Source organism: Parasteatoda tepidariorum, chromosome 10 (genome assembly GCF_043381705.1).
Source record: "Parasteatoda tepidariorum isolate YZ-2023 chromosome 10, CAS_Ptep_4.0, whole genome shotgun sequence".
Taxonomy (NCBI): domain Eukaryota; kingdom Metazoa; phylum Arthropoda; class Arachnida; order Araneae; family Theridiidae; genus Parasteatoda; species Parasteatoda tepidariorum.
The window spans coordinates 871446-890081 of record NC_092213.1 but is presented as its reverse complement, the minus strand read 5'-3'; the positions used below and the strand labels follow the sequence as shown (position 1 = coordinate 890081).

Below are 18636 nucleotides of genomic sequence, written 5' to 3'. Positions count from 1 at the left end.
CAAGGTATCTACCAAAATTCAAAATTATTAGGAACCAGAGAAAGGTTTTAGAAGCCTGGATTTAAGAGTTAAATTTTACTAGAATATTAAAAACTAGCTAGCTCTTTAGGCACAATGACAACTAAGATTTGTAGAGCCCTATTTAAGAAAATATTTTATTTTGACAGTAACAGTCTAATCTAAGAAACAAAATAAATATCTACAACAGATAAAATCAAATTTATATTCTTCTCAATAACGGGTAAGTATCTCTGACTAAGAGCCGAACGAAAAGTGTGCGTACTAAATGTATGACCAAAAATATGAATAAAGCTGATCTACTGGACTCTAACTAAAAACTGAATGGCTGGAAGGAAAGAGAAATAATGTCTTGATCATAAAGTATTTAATTCTGTGTTTCTATCTTTTCTTAATTGTGATTCTACAATTTCAATATTGCTTTTAATGGTATTGTTTGTTAATGTTAAAAGCGTCTGTCAATTGTCTTGTATTTTTGTAGTATTTATTTATTCATTTTGTTAGTAAGGCACATGGACAAATTTTTCTAGAATTGTGTACCAGCAAAGCCATTGGGGAAACAGCAATGAAACATACCACTTAATCTTGTCTCAAAGCAGAATCGAAAACAAGATTGCATTATTTCACACACTGACTCATTTGTGAGTAAAATTCCAAGAGGTGTCAGCAGCAGTAATCTCAATACGTGGAGAATCTTCATCAAGACAACTTCGTCAGATGCAGAATCTGTGCCCATGAAGCGAGCATGAGTTACGGCATCAGCAATATTTTCGGCAGCCACTGGTGCTGCAGGATGCTTAGCATCTGAAAATAGATTTTACATTGTTTATTTAGTCGTATTGAAGGGCATTTAATTAAACTCTACCATATCTTACAAGAAACAATTAATAAATATCTCCTACTCAGCCAATAATTTTCCTAATAAAGGAATCACTGAGTTGAGTTCTCTGTGAGGGCAGGGTGCGTAGCCAGACTTTTCATCAAAAAATAAGCATCATTTAAGTACTTTTTAAGCACTGAAAAAATATTTTTAATCACTTTCAAAAATAAAATAACAACTAGGATCAGTACAGTAACATAAATTATTTTTTTTCTATCCTTTTAAAGTTCTTAATACACTCTATAACAAAAAAATCGACGCGCCAAGAAGCAATCATCCGATTGCTTTAAAATTTCGTATGCATGAACTGTCTGCAAGCTTGTCAAACTCTTCCTTGGCCTGCCAGATCACCAGATCTCTCTCCCATCGAGCATGTCTGTGATATGATGGGAAGGCGATTGCATCTGGCACGGAATGTCGATGACCTCGTTCGACAATTGGATCGAATTTGGCAGGAAATACCGCAAGAGACCATCCGGGAGTTTTATCGGTCTATGTCACGCCGTGTGGCAGCTTGTATCCAGGCTAAAGGCGGGTCAACACCTTATTGAACTTGTTACTGTAACTCTGCAATAAATTATTCAATTGTTCTGAAATTTTAATCATTTACTATTCTGTACACTGTCTTCCTATCCACCAATTTTCGTTTCAATCGGACAACTCCTTCTTGGTGCGCCGATTTTTTTGTTATAGAGTGTATATAAACATAAAATCAATAAAATTCAAAAACATTTTCAAAAACTTTACATAATCCTGATAAAATGACTAGTTTCTGATAAATATTACAAAGAAAATTCGAAAAATCAAGAATTTTTTGTAATTTAGAATGGCAATTGATACAGCAAAGAAAAAATTTCTTCTTAAAAAAAGATAAAAAAATTAAACACTTTTTACAAACACCAAATTTTAGGGCTTTTAGGGGAACTTTAAGGGCTTTTAAAAAAAGTAAATAAAAAATAAGCGCTTTTTAAAAACGCTACGCACCCTGGAGGACAGCCATGCATCTTGTAAAGGTCAGAAAATAGTTAATAAATAAAAAGAAAAAAAAAGATATAGCTTTCCTATCTAGTTACATTTTAATTTACACATAAATTTTTTTTTTTTAAGTTTATTTTTTAAACCGGAAATATTCTTAGTACAATAAATTTCATTGCTATCACTTTCAAGTTTTCTTATGTTATTGTTGGAATAATTTTTTTCTGAACAAAATTTAAATAGCATCAACATATTATATAAAAATAAAATAAAAAATTGAAGAAAAAACATTATAAAATTGCTTTATTATTGTTTAGTTCTAACAATGAGTGTTTACTTAATAAAACAGGATGCAAAAGGTTAGGTATGCAGTAAAGAGATCAGCTGCCTCTTACATCCACAATTTAAAAAGTGACTAAAAATTCTTAATAAAATAAACAATGCTACATAATTTTTAAGTCCATGTTACAAGCAATACTGGCATGTTTAAAGTAACACATTGACAAGCTTGCAATTTTAATGCGAGGAGCATTCAGAACAGAGCAAAATGTATTTTTTATTAAGGCTTCAAATCCTGAAACTCATTATCAACACAATATACATGATATTGACACATTTTTAAAGACAAAAATTCTAACTTTACTTTTATAGAGCAAAAGAGTTTAACTTTTTATTATAAATCGTTCTGTCGATCTGCTATCTATATAGTGTGTTACCTTCCAGTAGTAATATTGCTTTTGTAATAATTCATCCTAAGATATTGGGATAGCTTGGTGTGTGACAGTTAAGTCACTGATCCAGTTCTTAGCATTTGAAATCTTAAATGGTCCAGTGTGCACTCCTTAAAAATTAAAAACTCTTTTAGAATTACCAATTAGTCCATAAGAAAGAAATTTGCTAACAGCTGACAATCCAAGACCAGTAACAGGGCCTGTAGTGTTCTCTGCACGAATCACATTCAAGAAAGGCTTCAAATATGTTATAGGCTCTATATCATTTAATGTATTGACCTGATTCAACACCTCTTTAAGTTCAGTAAAACTCTTTAATAATGTATCTTGCTCCTCTTCCTAAAAAAATAATTTTTAAATATAATAAGAAAAAAATTTTTAAACTTATAAAATAATAAAAATCGAACAGTTTCGATTATTAGGAAAAAAAATTTTTTTTCCTTTTTAAATTCCAGAACTTTAGAAATTACACAAAATATAAACTGGCAAAGCAGCTTATAACTATTTCTGAAATCAAGAAACCTAATTTGTTGAATAGAACTAGGAACAGAAAACGTTCATTTTCTGATAATTATTTCGTGTGATGGGTAGCTTTCAGATAGAAAGATTCATCCATTTAAATCAGTTAAAATAAATAAACATTTGCAAAAAGGAGGAAAAAACATATTTCAATCTGATTCTAAGATCAGTTAATACAACATGTCAACAGAAATTATACATGTGAAATAGTGTAATAACTTTAATTCTTAATAGTGTAATAACTTTATATTAAGGGTCTACATCTTTTCCCTAAAGTTGCAAGAACATTATTTTTAATTTCTATAATTGAAAGATAGTTCAGAATACATGAAAAGGTGCCAATGCCAACATAACACTTTTACAATAGTAGGTAAAGTTGAATATCTAACAGAATTAAAATATTTAAAACTCTTATGTTTCAATCAAATCAAAAACATATTTCTAAAGAAAAAAAAAATAAAGATTATTTTCATGTTCACATATTGACACGGCTCTTAAAAAACTCAAAATTTCAAGGACTTAGGACTGATTGAATGAATAGTTTTCTAACTGATTTTTGCCTTATAAAATTATCATTAGACAATTAATATTTTTAATGCATTATCTAAAAATGAATTTAAAAAAAGTAATCAGATAATGATATTTAACTTCTAGCTTAACTAAGTTATTCTCAAAGTTTACAGCTGAAACCATTAAAGGGTTTTTATTTTATAAGTCGTTGAACAGCCGACACAATTTTTGGGTTTATGGCTATTAATGTTCAACTACGCAGCCTTGTAATTTTGAACTCAATCCAGAAGACAAGGGAACTCCTGGATCAAGTATTAGGAGGAATTTGTCTTTGTGGAGGACTTTTTCATGGAACTAACCCGCACCTACATGGAGAAAACCAGGAGAACCTCCCACGGTTAGTCTGACGGCAAAGGGACTCTAACCCACGATCCGTCTACCACAGGATATTTCCTCTCAGTACTGTGCTCAGTGTAAGCTGAATGCGGAATTCTTATCGACCAGCCATCACTGGAATTCGAAACCGTTTCACCTCATTGGAAGGAGAATGCTCTATCCCCTGAGCCATCACTGCTCCAATAAAGGGCTTGTTATTTTTAGCTATATAAAATTATGTGTGAAATTTAATTATCATGTACTGTAACAAAGAATCATCCATTTTTAATAAATATTTGACTCATTATGTATTTCGGGGACTTTTGGGACATATTACTGGCACTTACTCATTTTATGTTAGTGATAAATTTATCATGAATTTTAGGCATTTGTAATATGAATAGGGTGGAAAAATCCACTGCAATTTTCAACATAATATCATTACCAGGTACTTAACATTTTACTATTCTTTCTTTATAGCTCCTCTGCAACATGAAACCAAGCAACAATCACTGATAAATAAGGTTGCTTAAGTATTTTTTCATGCAACATTGCTTTTCTATATTAAAATATTTATTGGGGATGCTATATATCAAAACAGGTGGAAAGATGAATACAAGAAAAAATTATAATATCACCCAAGTTTCTTTCTCCTAAAATATTTTACTTTTTGTGTCTAAAAAAAACAGATAAGCATAGAAAACGTTTGATGCCAGCTATCAATTTTTGAGTGACATAGCAAATGGAATTCATAGATTCTTGCATATTCATGACTGATAATAAACATCAATAGCAAAATTTATATTATTCTGCAATAATATTATATTGTAAAAATAATATTTTTCTACAATAAAAAAAAGGTAGGGAAATGCATTGCACACGCATATCAGTGAACAGAAGATGAAAGAGAAATAAAAATACATTCCCATACTTTACTGGAAAAAGTCGAATGGAAATACGAAAACGATTAAAAGACGGCTATTTTTTATTCAATAGTGAAGTAGGAATATAGTAAAGCTGAATTTAATCATTCAAAAATTAATCAGAATTTTGTAAATTATAATTTAGGAAATTAACATAATTGGCTGTGCTAGTGGGAGAAAATACAAAAATCATCAATCTGGCATTTAATTTCAAAGAGAGTCATAAAACATTTGATAAAATCCAAATTTGAGTGGTTAGTTTTTTTTAAAACTCATTATTTAAAAAAGTGAATTAAATATGAAAAAAAATTAGGAACATTTAATTGAAAACGCAACATAGCTTTGCCACTCCATATAAGAACATGACATTTTAAAAAATAAAAAATAAGCTTGAATATTTTTCTAAACTTGTATCATGTTAAATTTAGAATCTGGAATGAAAATTTGGGAATTGAAGAATGATATCCTCTGAAAGTAAAATGACCGATTATGGATTCGTAAACCCCAGGGAATAGTCAGGGGTAAGCGAAATTTTATCCCAAAACCGTGAATTGTCATAGAATTCGACACACGATCAAGTTGTTAGATTTAACTCGTCTATTTTTTATAATATTGTTATTTGCGCTCGCGCAATAGGGGATTAAAAAAAATTTTTTGTTATGAACCAACTGCTATTAGATGCACCACATTTTCAAGATTCTTCTATCATTCTTAACCGATTCTAAGTGTTGTCAATTGGATGCCCGAGTTATGGAACTTGAAACTTCTGGCTCAAGAGTATTAACACGTTAGATTTATTTTAATTCCATTTTAGTTACTCAGTTTTTGTTATTCTTGATTTATTATGACAAATTGTTTTATAATTTCGAATACATTATTTATTCTGAACAAAACTTTTTTTAATCACCTGTTATATTTATCTATTTGACAGTGATTAAGGAAACAATATTCTTCTTTTGAACAAGTTCTGATTTTTTAGAAGTACTGTGTCATTTGCAAGTTTTTCTTGATGTGGAATCACACCTGCTCTCGTTTTAAAAATCGTAATATAATTGCTTATTACAGCAGCAGACGATTATTTTATGAAGCAGAAAGGAGTTTTTTTGGTTTTAAAAGTGATACATTTCTGATTCCACTATGTTTTAGCTTTTTTTTTCTTTTTACAATAAATTTCGTTCTCAAGAAATAAATTTTTCTTAATTTATAAATTTTATGATAAAGTTTTTCTTTAATTCCGCTGATCCTGCTTTGTTCGGGGTTTTTATATTTAACTTTGGGCCTTTTTTAACGATCTTTTCAATGCAATAATTTTCAAGTGTTTTTATTTAGATTAATACGTTTTCCTTTTATCGTTTTTTCCATTATATAATTAGGTATGAAATATGTGTTTTTTAATCATTGGTTTTGTTTCATATTGGTTAATTTGGTGATTTTAATTATTTTCAAAAAATATGAGAATTTTGTATTTTTAAACTTCTTTTTCTTGTCTAAACTTGCAACTTTTATTATTCTTTTAAATGCTTTTTTTCTACAATTTTTTTTCTTTTTTTAAATTAGGAGAGCTTTTCTTTTTTTCTTCTTCTTATTTTAAAATGTATTACACTTTTACTTTGCAATTTGGGATCGATAAAACATTGATTAACAACACTTTTTGGCCGATCCTGAAAAATGGGAAATTCAGACATCTGGGATAGAGGAATTAATGCACTAAATTTAATAAATTTTAATAATAAATTAATTTTTATAATAATAAATTAATTAATTAATAATAAATTAATTAATTAATAATAAATTAATTTAATAATAATAAATAAATTAATAGTAAGTTAATAAATTTTAGTGAAATATACTAATTTCTTCTACTTCTTTTAACTTAAATCAATACTTTAATAGCAAGTAAAATAGTTTTGGTGCTATTCTTTATATGTTAATTGTAATTTAATTTTTAATGCAATTCAACATTATCAGTAGAATCAGTATATGCTTTTCTGATTTTTTTATTTAAGAGAATGAATTAAAAGTTTTGCTGCGGTCACAACCATTCTTTTCACTTCCATTTAAAATGGTTAAAAATTTAAATAATAAAATTATTTTGTAATTATAAAACATCCTATCAGGTCATCATACCATCCATAACTCATTCTTACACCTTTTTTACAGAACTATAAATATTCAGATCTAGGAACATTTCATCAACTATTAATAATACTCCAGTGGATACTACTGAAATTAAATGATATTGTATTAAGCTCATATTTTTATTAAGCTACATTAGGGCTAAATTTATTATACATATTTTTGTTCAGACATATTTGCTTGCAATCTAAAACAGTTGGATTTAGTAATAAAAATTCAAGCAAAAGCTAGAATGATATGGCTTTCAATGCACAATGATTGTCAACAAACATCAGATCAGATGGACACAGGTGACGTCAGTTCGAGAATAATCACGGAACTTCTCGCTTCAGATAAAAATGAAAGTAAGCGTTTCTTGATTAAAAATTACTTAATAATTAGCACTCTTAGAGAAGTAATAAAATGTTTTCTGCGGGTAATTCTGAATGCATTCGGGTTTTTTAAAAAAATTAGCTGTAATAGTACATTAGTAAAAATAAATCTTAATAAAGAATAAATTATAATGACTTGATGAACATGTGAAGACCATCGACTTCCTTTCTTCATTGCAGTCATCACCATATTCATCTCCCCAACAATAATATAAATTGCATTGTCTGGAGATGGCATCTTGAATAGCTAAATATTAACCTAGAAATAAATTAATATTTAAATAACAATATTTTAACACTAAGCAAATCAAAAGTGAGCAAATAAATTATTATGAATGTTATATTTTCAGACCTTGGATGCAGATATAGCTTAGTTTAAAATTATCAAGCACTTTGAATTATTTTAGACATTAAAACCACAGGTGTTACTTATGCTTGCTTTAATTCCTTTCAAATTTCACAAATTTAAAAAATTCACAAGAGCTATTAATTTATATAATTCTATGATTCATATCAAAACTTTTAATTATCCATGAGCACTTTGAACAAAATATTTTCATATAGTTGACACACAAATTTTTATTTACATTTTCTTTGAGTTTTAATGTCCTTTGAGTTAAAAAGTAAAAAATTGCAGCAGTAAATTTATTAATAAATGTACTCTTAATTTAGATTTTACAAATTAGGAAACTTTTTTGAAAAGCTTGGGTGTGATAACACACCTTCTCCAGAGTTCAAAAACCATATAATAGTAATACTTTATTTATGTTGCACTAAAGCTGCATAATGTGGTGACTGTCTGAGAATGACATGCCATCACCCACCCAATCACTCATCTTACAATCAGTCTGCTGTGGGCCAAATTTTGATCCAAAATAAATACAAATAATAACTTTCACTACTTCCGATTATAAAGTACCATTGAGGCAAAACTAAGGTTCATCTCTTTAGTATTGCCATCTTTTACACGATGCTACTTACTTATACTTAAAATTTTCTTTGTTATTAAATTAGTTAACTTTCTCATAATTTCGAAAAAAGTTTAGACATATGAAACATTTTAAAATGTATTCACATACCAAAATTAAATTTTTAAAAAAAATTTTATTTTTTAAATGTAAAAAATCAGATTTTTGTTTCAAATACTAAGTTTAGATATCTAATTTTTGACATTTCACTTTCAAAGATTTTTTTTAAAAATTACTGTAAATTTTTTATGTAAAAAAATTTTTTTTTTAAATTTAATCTTTGAAAGAAGACTATGATCCTTTCTTTATTAGGTAATTTTAATTAAAAAAAAAAATAAACATGTCATTATGCTGCAACTTTTTATTTAAAAAAAAGTGATTATTTCAGCTAATGTTTATCTAAAAAAAGAAATTGTACTACACATTTGGGATAAAACTTTAACTTTTATTTTTCAAATAATTCAACACTATCTCACCAAAAAATTATCTTTTAACAAACATAACTGTCTCTATAGATAAAATTAATGATAGAACAGTGCTTTCACTAAAGCCCGAAAATCTTGTATAATTTTTTCTTTACTCGCATTAAAAAATTAATAAAGCGAGAAGTTCGCACACTCAGTGTTTTCATTACAGAAAAAAAATGGAACATGGAAATAACTTCAACGAACTTCACTATTCTATAGCAGAAATAATTGAAAAGCTGGCAGATATAGAGGATAGGAAATTGTGTGCAGAATGCTACAAATTTACTTAGTGATTCCAAATAGTTTAGCATCTGTTGCAAGGTCATTTATCAACCAAAACCGAATTAAGACAAATTATCGCAACAGATTGACTGATAAGCATTTGAGCAACCTAATGAGAATAGCTGATGAAAAAGTAGATATAAAACATTTTCCATATGATGATGCAGCAGAAATATTCAATACTTTAAAAATTAGAAGATGTTAAAAATGTATTATAATTAAAGAAATATTTTTTCCAAGTCTATTCGTATTTTCTTAATTTTTAGAAATCTCACTTAACTTTTTGAAATCTCACCTTGTTTTTGAGAAAGGGTGAGAAATTCTCTCCCATTTCTTTTTTTTTCTGTAATGAAAACACTGATAGAAAATATTATACTATATCAAGCAGCTTGTAAATAACCAGATAGTGTCATGCATAAAACTAACAACAACAAGAAAATCACTGAAATGAGTAAATTCATTTCCACTTTCATGCAAATTCTTTACAAGATGTATCTATTTAAATTTAATTCAATTACAAGATCCCGTACGATTTTACTAGGCAATTTCAGAAAGAGTCCCAATATTCAGAAATATCTTTTAGTATAACTATGTCATTGGAAATCAAACTGTAAGAATAACCAAGCCTTCAAACTATTTGCTTGGCATTAGACCAATATGATTTAAAGATTAATGCCATCATTTCACATTAAAATAAAATCTTAATTCATATCAGATAGTCTCAGCTTTTATGATGAAATCTCGAAAAAGAAAACCATAACAATATTAATAAAAAAAATTCCATTAAATAAATCATCAACATTTGCGTCCACTATATGAAGCTTACGAATCCACTGCCTTCCTCATCAAGGTTAAAACCGGCAATAGAATCAGAGGCCCTTCGTTCGATCCCAGCCGACAGCCAACTAACACGAGGTAAATAAGATTTCAAATTTCATGACTTAAAATTAAAAAACAATTCACAAACATTATAAAGGAATAATTTAAAATGCAAAAGCTGAAATTAACTTCCTTTTCAGATGAAACGGTACTAAGGTAAACAATATGTTTTCTGGAATTGAATGTAACAATAAATACAACTGTATTCAAGTAAAGAAAAATAATACGGAAAGATTTAAAAACACTATAAAAAGATTTCACAATTTCATTAATACCTTTCAAAAATATAAATAGTAATAAAAATAATTTAATTAAATGTCAAAAATCATTTTCTTTGGAAGTCAGCAATTTACACCTCTATAATATTAGCAAATGTAATGAAAATTATCAATCATCTTTAGAGTGGCAATTTAAACTTTTATTTCAGAAATAATTCAATTTCCTTTCTTGTCATCTTATACAGAATAGAAAATGTAACTTTTTAACAGACACGACAACAACATGATAGTTGATGTTGCCATTCAACTGAATTTCTCTATAACTTTAACTTTGTATTCTTACGCTTCCAGCTGCTTCTTTTTACACCATTAGTTCTCTTTTTAAGTATCTGAAGATTACACAGAAAAATATGTTCCAGCTAGACTCCATGTCCAGCTGGTACCATCCTCATAAGGGAATGACGTCACGTGAAGAGGGAATCACCACCCATTCTCGTTCCAGACTCCGAAGAGTAAGGCTGTATTATAACCGAGCTCTGTGCTATCATGGCAAACCATCGTTCCGGCCGCGGAGGGAAGACCTTCCGTACTCAACGTGAACCAGAACTGGATCTCGCTGATATTAGAAAGAAACAGAGGAGTTATGCCTATTCATTGAATTATGGGACTTCTTTCGATGAAAGCTTCGAGCACACACAAAGACAAGCGATCAACATTGATGCCGAGATTGCTAAAGGTTACGAACAAGAGTACTCGACCATTCACATCGAACGCCTTTACGAGAAGAAGTTCTTAGCCGAAGAGATGCTAATATTGAATAGTATTAGAGACTCCCCAGCTATTCCGACGATGGTGGAAGCCGCAGCTGCAAAGACTGATACAGCCATTGAGACACCTGAACCTGAAATGACCTCAGTTCAAACTGAAACAGTACCAGAGCAGCCCAAGCAGACACCTGAAATCAGTGCTGAAAATTCCACGGAACCGGAATCCGAGCCCCCAAAGAAAAAGAAGAGGAAGAAAACTCCCACTCCAGAACCCACAGAGAATTTGGACATCTCAACTACTAACAACATCTCGGAACCTGTAGCCACATCCTCAGATGAGACAACAGATCAGATTCAGATAGAAATTCCTCAAAAGAATTGCAGAAAACTCAAATTCCTCGTTAAAGGACTCCCAATAGACTCTAAGATTCCCATCTTGGAAGAAGAACTCATAGCTAGCGGTCATCGGCCAATCAGAATAGAGCAGTACAAGAAGAGGCGTGGCGAAGGATATAAGCTCCTCCCCCTTTTCCTGATCCTACTACCAGACAGCCCTGAGAATAGAGAATGCATCAACATCAAGCAGCTTCTTTCTACTACCGTGCAGATAGAGCGATTTAGAGGAGGTCGATTTGAAGTCCAAAAGTTTGGCCATACCCAAAAGAACTGTCCAAATGAACCTGCATGTATGAAGTGTGCGGGAGCCCATTTTACATTTCAATGCACCAAGCCCAAAAGCCTTCCTGCTACCTGCATCAACTGCGATGGAAATCACCCTGCCTGTTTTTCAGGCTGTTATGCCAGGCCAAGGAGAAAACCACAGCAGAAGCAGAGACAGCCCAAGAGTGCCAACGAAACCGCAAACAAATTCCTGCAGATCTTCCGGGAGCTGCAAGAACTACTACAGAACGAGGAGTTAGTCCAATTACTCCGATCTCTACTTCCCGAAAACAAGACATAGTGATCCTCACTACTCCATGACGCCGACAACTCAGTCAAGCTACCATCTTATTTCTACTTAGAATCATCATCCTACTATCCACCTTAAGGAACTACCTCATTGAACTTATCACAAGATGAAGGGGTAAAGGGCCGTTCCGGCCTCAGGCACCCCGAACAACCTCCTAGATTAGATTAGATGGAAGAGGAAATTGGCGATCGAAATGGGCTGCAGGTGGCGTAGAGAACTCTCTACCAAAGATTGCATAATTGTGGAGATGGGTTGTTATAGTTCATTTGCGTCACACTAGAGCTGCACGATGGGCTATTGGCGTCGGTCTGGGAAACATCCCTGAGGATGATCCGAAGACATGCCATCACAATTTTGATCCTCTGCAGAGGGGATGGCACCCCCGCTTTGGTAGCCCGACGACCTGCACGCGAAGTCGAGCACTTTAAGGTGATGCTTGACTTCGGTGGTCTGCTGGGAACCGTGTCTTAACGATCAGTCCACTGCGGGACCTGTGTGAAGATGGGAAACTCGCGAAAGTCGTAACAAAATTTGGCACAATGCCAGCGCTTCGTGTATGGAGGAGAAATTTATCTCCAGGGGCGCAGCGCATGCGCAATATCATCCCTAGTTTTGGAAGAAGAGTTTGGAGAGAGAAGCACATGAGAAATCAATCAATGGTGGATGTTAATTTGACAATTATCCCTCACAAGTATTTACGTTTTGTATAACCTATCTTCTGTTGATTTTTTCTCTCCTTGTTTTCAATCTTGATAATGATTGTAATCCTCTTTTTTTCTTTCAATATTTTTCAGTGATTCTTCTGTGCTCAAAGAATTATGATAGATGTGCTTACTGCGATGTAAATAGAGCGGGTTATTCAAATTGGAAATTGTTTCGCCTTCCTCAAAATATCGAAATGTAAGTAAATAGTTAAGCGTTTTCGAAGATTTCAGTATATTATTTTTCAATGATTGACTGACAGATAGACTGACTTAGAATTGTAACTAAATGTGAGACTAATTTATAGTGTCTGGCTTTAATTTAATTTTATTTGGTTTTAAAATTCTGTATAATTCCATAAGTGCGTTGAGCTTTTTTGGTCGGAATTAAATATTTACAAATGAAATTTATGTATATCCATCTATTATGTAACTAAGTAAAAATTTAATGTTTTTCAAGAAATGTGAAATGGATCTATAAATCTGACATTTTAAATTTTTGAAAGTTCATTACATATATGAAATTATTTTAATAATGTTAAGTGTAAAAAGTGTTACTTTTTTTATTCATATAATATTTATAGAGTGGTTTATAGTAGTTATATATATATATATTAGGGGTCTGTCCAGACATTTTGTGACAGATCCGTTTTCGTAAAATTGTGAAAAAATTACTCGTAATTTGTGAATATAAAATAAACGTTAAGTCACATTCTTTCAACCAGGTTCCGCTTTTGTGGATGTGTGCAAATAGGGTGCGTTATTGCAAAAAAACTTTTTCAAGGAGTTTCTAAATTGTAAAGACATACAAGATTATGCTCAACACTGTAAAATTATAATTAAAACATACAAATAATTGGTATTTAGCCTATACTGCTGAACGCAGAATATTAATTTCGAACGAATTAAGGAAGGAGCACTTGCCGAAGTCAAAATTTAGTTCGTTTACATCTGTCTTTCTTCCCCCTCCCCTCCCGGGAAGGGTTTATTTGATTAACAAAACAATAATGAGGAAAAACAAATTTGTGAAGGGTCCGATTAAAAGATAAATTATTTTTTGAAGGGTCCGTTTTTAAATTAAAATATTTTGTGAAGGGTCCGTTTTTATGAAAAGATATTTTGTGAAGGGCTGTATCTCTGTTATCATTGCTGTATTCAGCTTTAATAATGCAGTCAAAAGCCATAATATGTTATAAATGTTTTATAATTCATTTTACTTTTATATAATGTTAACATTACAAATTTTTTCATTTAATAGATTTTTTTTTTCATTTTAATTATACTTCTACCATAGGGAAGATTTTGCAAATAGATAATTTTTTAAAATTTTTGGTTTGTAACTAAACATTTTTGGCGAGGGGGGATGTAACGCTTCTATTAATCTTTTTATGTTATCCTAATTAATTATTCAAATCGAAATACTTTCTCACACTTTTAAAAGCCACATCCTGTTCTTAATCAATTTTTGGCTCAAGTATGCATTTAATTAAGAGCAGGACATTTTTCCCTTTGCTCTGTGCGGGAAACGTTCGATCTATTTCATAAACCAATAACAATTACTGAGATTTCCCTCTTTCCCTAAATTAAGACATTTTACGGATTTTACTTTGCAAGATTTTCCCTAACATATAACCAAGGAGCACAACTTTTCGTGTTCACTCTTACTCACTCTCATGACTGCTTTTGTCCAATAATTAGTTAATAAATTTTGTACCCTCTTTCCCGACTTAAGACCTGTTATAATCCTTCCACTCGGCAACGACGTTATAAGCGCCAGGATTAAACGGTCGGGAACGGGGTACGGTACATCAAAAATATGGAATATCTCTCATTTGAAATTAAATAAATCAACTTCGGAAGAGGGTACATCAAAAATATGGAATAACTTCAAATCATTTATTCAAATGGACAGTTGGTAAATAAGCAGTCAAATTCTTCTTCAACTTATGGCAATTAATAATTCATCAATTCTTCAACAAAAAATAAACTCTTCAATCATTAAACTTTTTGTTTATTATAAATGATACCTACGCACAGTGGAACTAAACGATCATTCGTTTTCCATGTCTATGCTGCATATTTTGTCTACGTTCCTGAGACTACTAGAAAGCTGAGCTTCAATTTCTTTCCTTGGACTAAAAAGAAAAACTGCATCGGACTCTTGATAATTAAAATGTTTTTATTAAAATCCCATCCCTTTCCTTTACAAGTGACTTAAAGAAAGTTTTGTTATGCCTCTTACTCAATACTGCTCTGCATTTTATCGTCAAAGAATAATTGTTCTCACACGCCGAATGGTTTACAATGGTCTATTAGATGTTCGACATTCCCTCCCTCCTACTCAGAACTCAAAGAAAAATAAGCTTCAATTTCTCCTTCACTATCAGTGTTAATTTATGATTCCTCTTAACAAAGAAACAGAAACAACTTTCATCTGATGTTATGATTTTCAAAATGTGTTTTGGAATCGAAGAAACAAACTTTTTTTCCTATCAAGTTTCATCTCTGATAAAGCGGTTTTCAAAATATCTTCTTGGGCCAATTCGAACTTTTTCACGTATCCTTTAAGGTTTTTTTTTTTTTTTTTTTTTTTTCTGAGACAGAGTCTTGCTNTTTTTTTTTTTTTTTTTTTTTTTTCTTTTTTACAGTTCTCATAAAACGATTTCTTGAATTTTTATTGATTTAAAAAAAAAAAAAAAACACTCATGTAAATAGCAAAAATTATAGATTATGATTTTAAATTTTTTTTTTCATACTTGGTGTTTCAATTGAAACAATTATTTTTTATACATTGCTTGTATTTACTGTTGAAATTTTTATTTGCAGTGAATTCATTGTCATAAGAAATGTTTCGAGAAATTATTTTCAAATTTATTGTTTTATGTGTTACAGCTTCTATGATTTTCTGGTTAGTAGAATTTATATTTTTGTTTTACTGTAGTGTTTAGGGTTAAGATGAAAATACCATTTAAATTTTTTTCTCTTCGTAATGCAACTGCAATAATTATTGAAAGTCAATTTTAATATATGAATGCAATTGCGGTGTGGCAGAAATTTTAAATTAAATCAAGAAATGTTAAAACTGACAGAAATAGTTTGGAAAATGAATAAAATAATTGTTGTTAGAATTTAAATTGAAGTACAACCAGAGATTAATGCTTTAGTCCAACGTTGGTAAATTTTTCATAGCTCTGTTCTAGATCAGTAATTTCCATAAACAAATCGTTTCTTTATTTCTGAACTTTAATTCCAGCATATAGATATGAAAATTATCAAACACAAATTGAAAAATTTAGTAACCAAATACACTTCAAAAACACGTTTAAAATAGAAATAAAATATTTGAATTTCCTAACACACAATTGTGACTAATTAAATAATCAATTAAGATCTCTGCACAAAAATTACTTTAAAAAAAATATCCGAACTAAAATTTTTGAAAAAAAAAATGTCCAAAAAGAAAGAAAGATATAAATGGAAAAAAAAATAAATGAAAGGTAATTTGCAAATTAACCAAACTTGCACTTCAGATTAAAAATAAGGAAAATAGCTAGATCAGTCAAAAATTAAAAACTGATTTACCTTAATACCATATTAAATTTGAAAGTTTGTTTTGGATTTCAATTAGTGATTGTGGTTAAACAGGTTGTAATGCAAAATCTGAGAAGACTGATCACCTTTTCTGATTATAAAAGCAATTTGTCTTTACATATTTCCTGAAATCCGGGTTAATAATTGCAATAAAAATACCAATAAAGAAAAAGTATAAATAAATATAGAAAGTAGATAGATANATATATAAATAGCAGTTATATACTGTGAGCTCTAAATGTCCAGTAAACGGTACCGTCTTTACCTATAGGCACACTAGGGCAATGCCCGGGGACCCCATTTTCTCAGGGGGCCCTAGAGAATCTTACTTTTTTTAAAAATTGCATTAAAAAGAATTTAAGAATAAAAACATTACCTTATATATTATTAAATTTTTTTTTTATATAGAGTATGCATTTTTTTTTCTACAAATGGTGATTGCTTATCAAGCACCAATAATTGGAGTAGTTTATCACCAAGAAAACTTAAAACGTCAACCGAAAAATATTTTTCTTCGTTGGAATGAAAACTTTAGACCCTCGTGAAATTTTAGGTACCTGAGCATTAAAAAAGATGTTTCAATAACTGTTTAGTTTGATAAAATAATTCATAATTTTTGAATTTTTTTCTCATTTGTTATACCTATTCATGTTTATTTTTGTTTTTTTAATTGACTTCCATGGTTTTTAAAATTATTTTATTATATGAGGATTACAACTGGTTAGCATATAAATTTTTTTTTAAACTCTGCATTGTTTAAAAGTGCTTTATTTGATTTTTTGTGGTAATCAAAATAAGTTAAAATTATTGCATTATACAGTCCCTGGCCAAATTATTAGACGAACTAAAAGATTCGACGTAAAATCTTAATTACTCAGGTGATACTATACAGCTTTATTGTATTTACGCGACTGAAACCGGTTTGTACATGTTTACGTTTATGTATCAATTGGTTAAATTAGGCGGTATATAATATAAATTCGACGAAATGCTATAAATATACAGATTATTTATTGTATCAGGTACTATATTATTATATTATAATAATTAGGTCAAATTAATAGATGCACTGTAGTTTTTTAATAATGACATGATTTGCACGAGTTTACATACTATACTTTTATAATTAAACATACGCGTTAATTTATTAATATAATGTATTTAATTATAAAAGTATTAATATACATGTTAATACTTTTATAATTAAACGTACAAATGGATTTTTATTCAGGAGATTTTTCACATACCTCTTATTATTATTTATTTTTAACATATATTTCATTACAATGTTAACCAATTGATACACTAACGTAAACAAGTGCAAACCGGTTTCAGCTACGTAAAAACAAAGAGGCTTTATAATTATAATTTTGTATCGAATCTTATTAGTGCTTCTATTAATTTGGCCAGGGACTGTATCTTAATGATTTATTTTTTGTATGTGAAGTTTTTTAGTTTATTTTTAAACATTATGACACATTATAGGTCTAAAATATTTTTGTGCCCTGGGGCCCTGCATGCTATGAAGATGACCCTGCCAGTAAAACATAAATTTAATTACTTTTGTTATTTAAACACCTAATGAATTGTTTTGTTATAAAATTTCCTTTCTAAATATTTTCTTTAAACACTGCCTGCTTTTTTGAAACTATTTAATAAAATATTAATACTTAACAAAAATACGTTTTAAGTTCCGTTGTCGAATTAGACAGCATTCTTATTGTCCTACTAACAATTTAATCTTACTTTGTGATTTCAGTGCATTTATTTTTATAATATTAGGTGCAAGAAATGGTTAGAGGCCAGCAAAATTGTATCGTTACATAATGTTGATGCTGACAGACTGACTGCACAACAGATGAAGATTGTGTTCAAGGCATTTTAAAGTTGAGGAATATGTATCAGAAAAAATGCATAGACCTGTTCCTAGTGCAGTTCCAATGAATCAATATTGCATCTTTTTAATTTCATGTTATTTTATTTCACAAACTTGTTCAAATATTTATATATTGTACAAAATGTATACAATATTATTTGTGTGATTTTTATTTTATTGAAAAGTATATTTTTAAAATATGTAGCCAAACAGAATTTTTTTTTAGATAAGTTTAATAAAGATAAAAAAATTCTGCATTGTTTATTTTTTTAAAACTCTAAATATATGCAGCTTAAAATTTTTTTTACATAATACAGCTTTTATATATATACACACACGGAGAAAATAACAAATCAAAAAAGTTTTTTTTTCAAGGGGGGAATGAATTATTTTTTTTAAAGAAAAATTACTTTTGTTAAATATTTACTACTTTAAAATAAATTATAATCCTGCTAAATTCGTGAACTGAGGAAAATTTA

General features: G+C 29.8%; 2 protein-coding genes across 9 annotated transcripts in view; one reads left to right on the top strand and one right to left on the bottom strand.

Moving 5' to 3' along the window:
• Positions 1–10699, bottom strand: part of LOC107439061 (Sec7 domain-containing protein garz) — an 86771-nt gene extending 76072 nt beyond the window's left edge. For 7 of the 8 annotated variants that reach the window (XM_016051528.3, XM_016051530.3, XM_016051532.3 and 4 more), the window contains exons 1-4: positions 10310–10573; positions 7575–7697; positions 2745–2943; positions 595–822 (exon numbers count right to left, since the gene is read on the bottom strand). In XM_016051528.3, coding sequence (XP_015907014.1) covers positions 595–822; positions 2745–2943; positions 7575–7676 — 529 coding nt within the window. In that variant the 5' untranslated portion in view covers positions 7677–7697; positions 10310–10573. Of the gene's footprint in view, positions 1–594; positions 823–2744; positions 2944–7574; positions 7698–10309; positions 10574–10595 lie in introns of those variants that run through there. The other variant, XM_016051529.3, reaches the window with a different exon arrangement.
• Positions 10700–10798: 99 nt separating this feature from the next.
• On the top strand, positions 10799–18360 carry LOC139426711 (uncharacterized). The gene is made up of 3 exons (XM_071186475.1): positions 10799–12680; positions 12784–12889; positions 18064–18360. The coding sequence occupies exon 1, from the start codon at positions 10799–10801 to the stop codon at positions 11978–11980; it is 1182 nt and encodes a 393-aa protein (XP_071042576.1). The 3' UTR covers positions 11981–12680; positions 12784–12889; positions 18064–18360.
• The last annotated feature ends 276 nt before the right edge of the window (positions 18361–18636 follow it).

Excerpts from the sequence above, each read along its gene's own strand:
- LOC139426711 (XM_071186475.1), top strand. The coding sequence starts at position 10,799 with ATGGCAAACCATCGTTCCGGCCGCGGAGGGAAGACCTTCCGTACTCAA.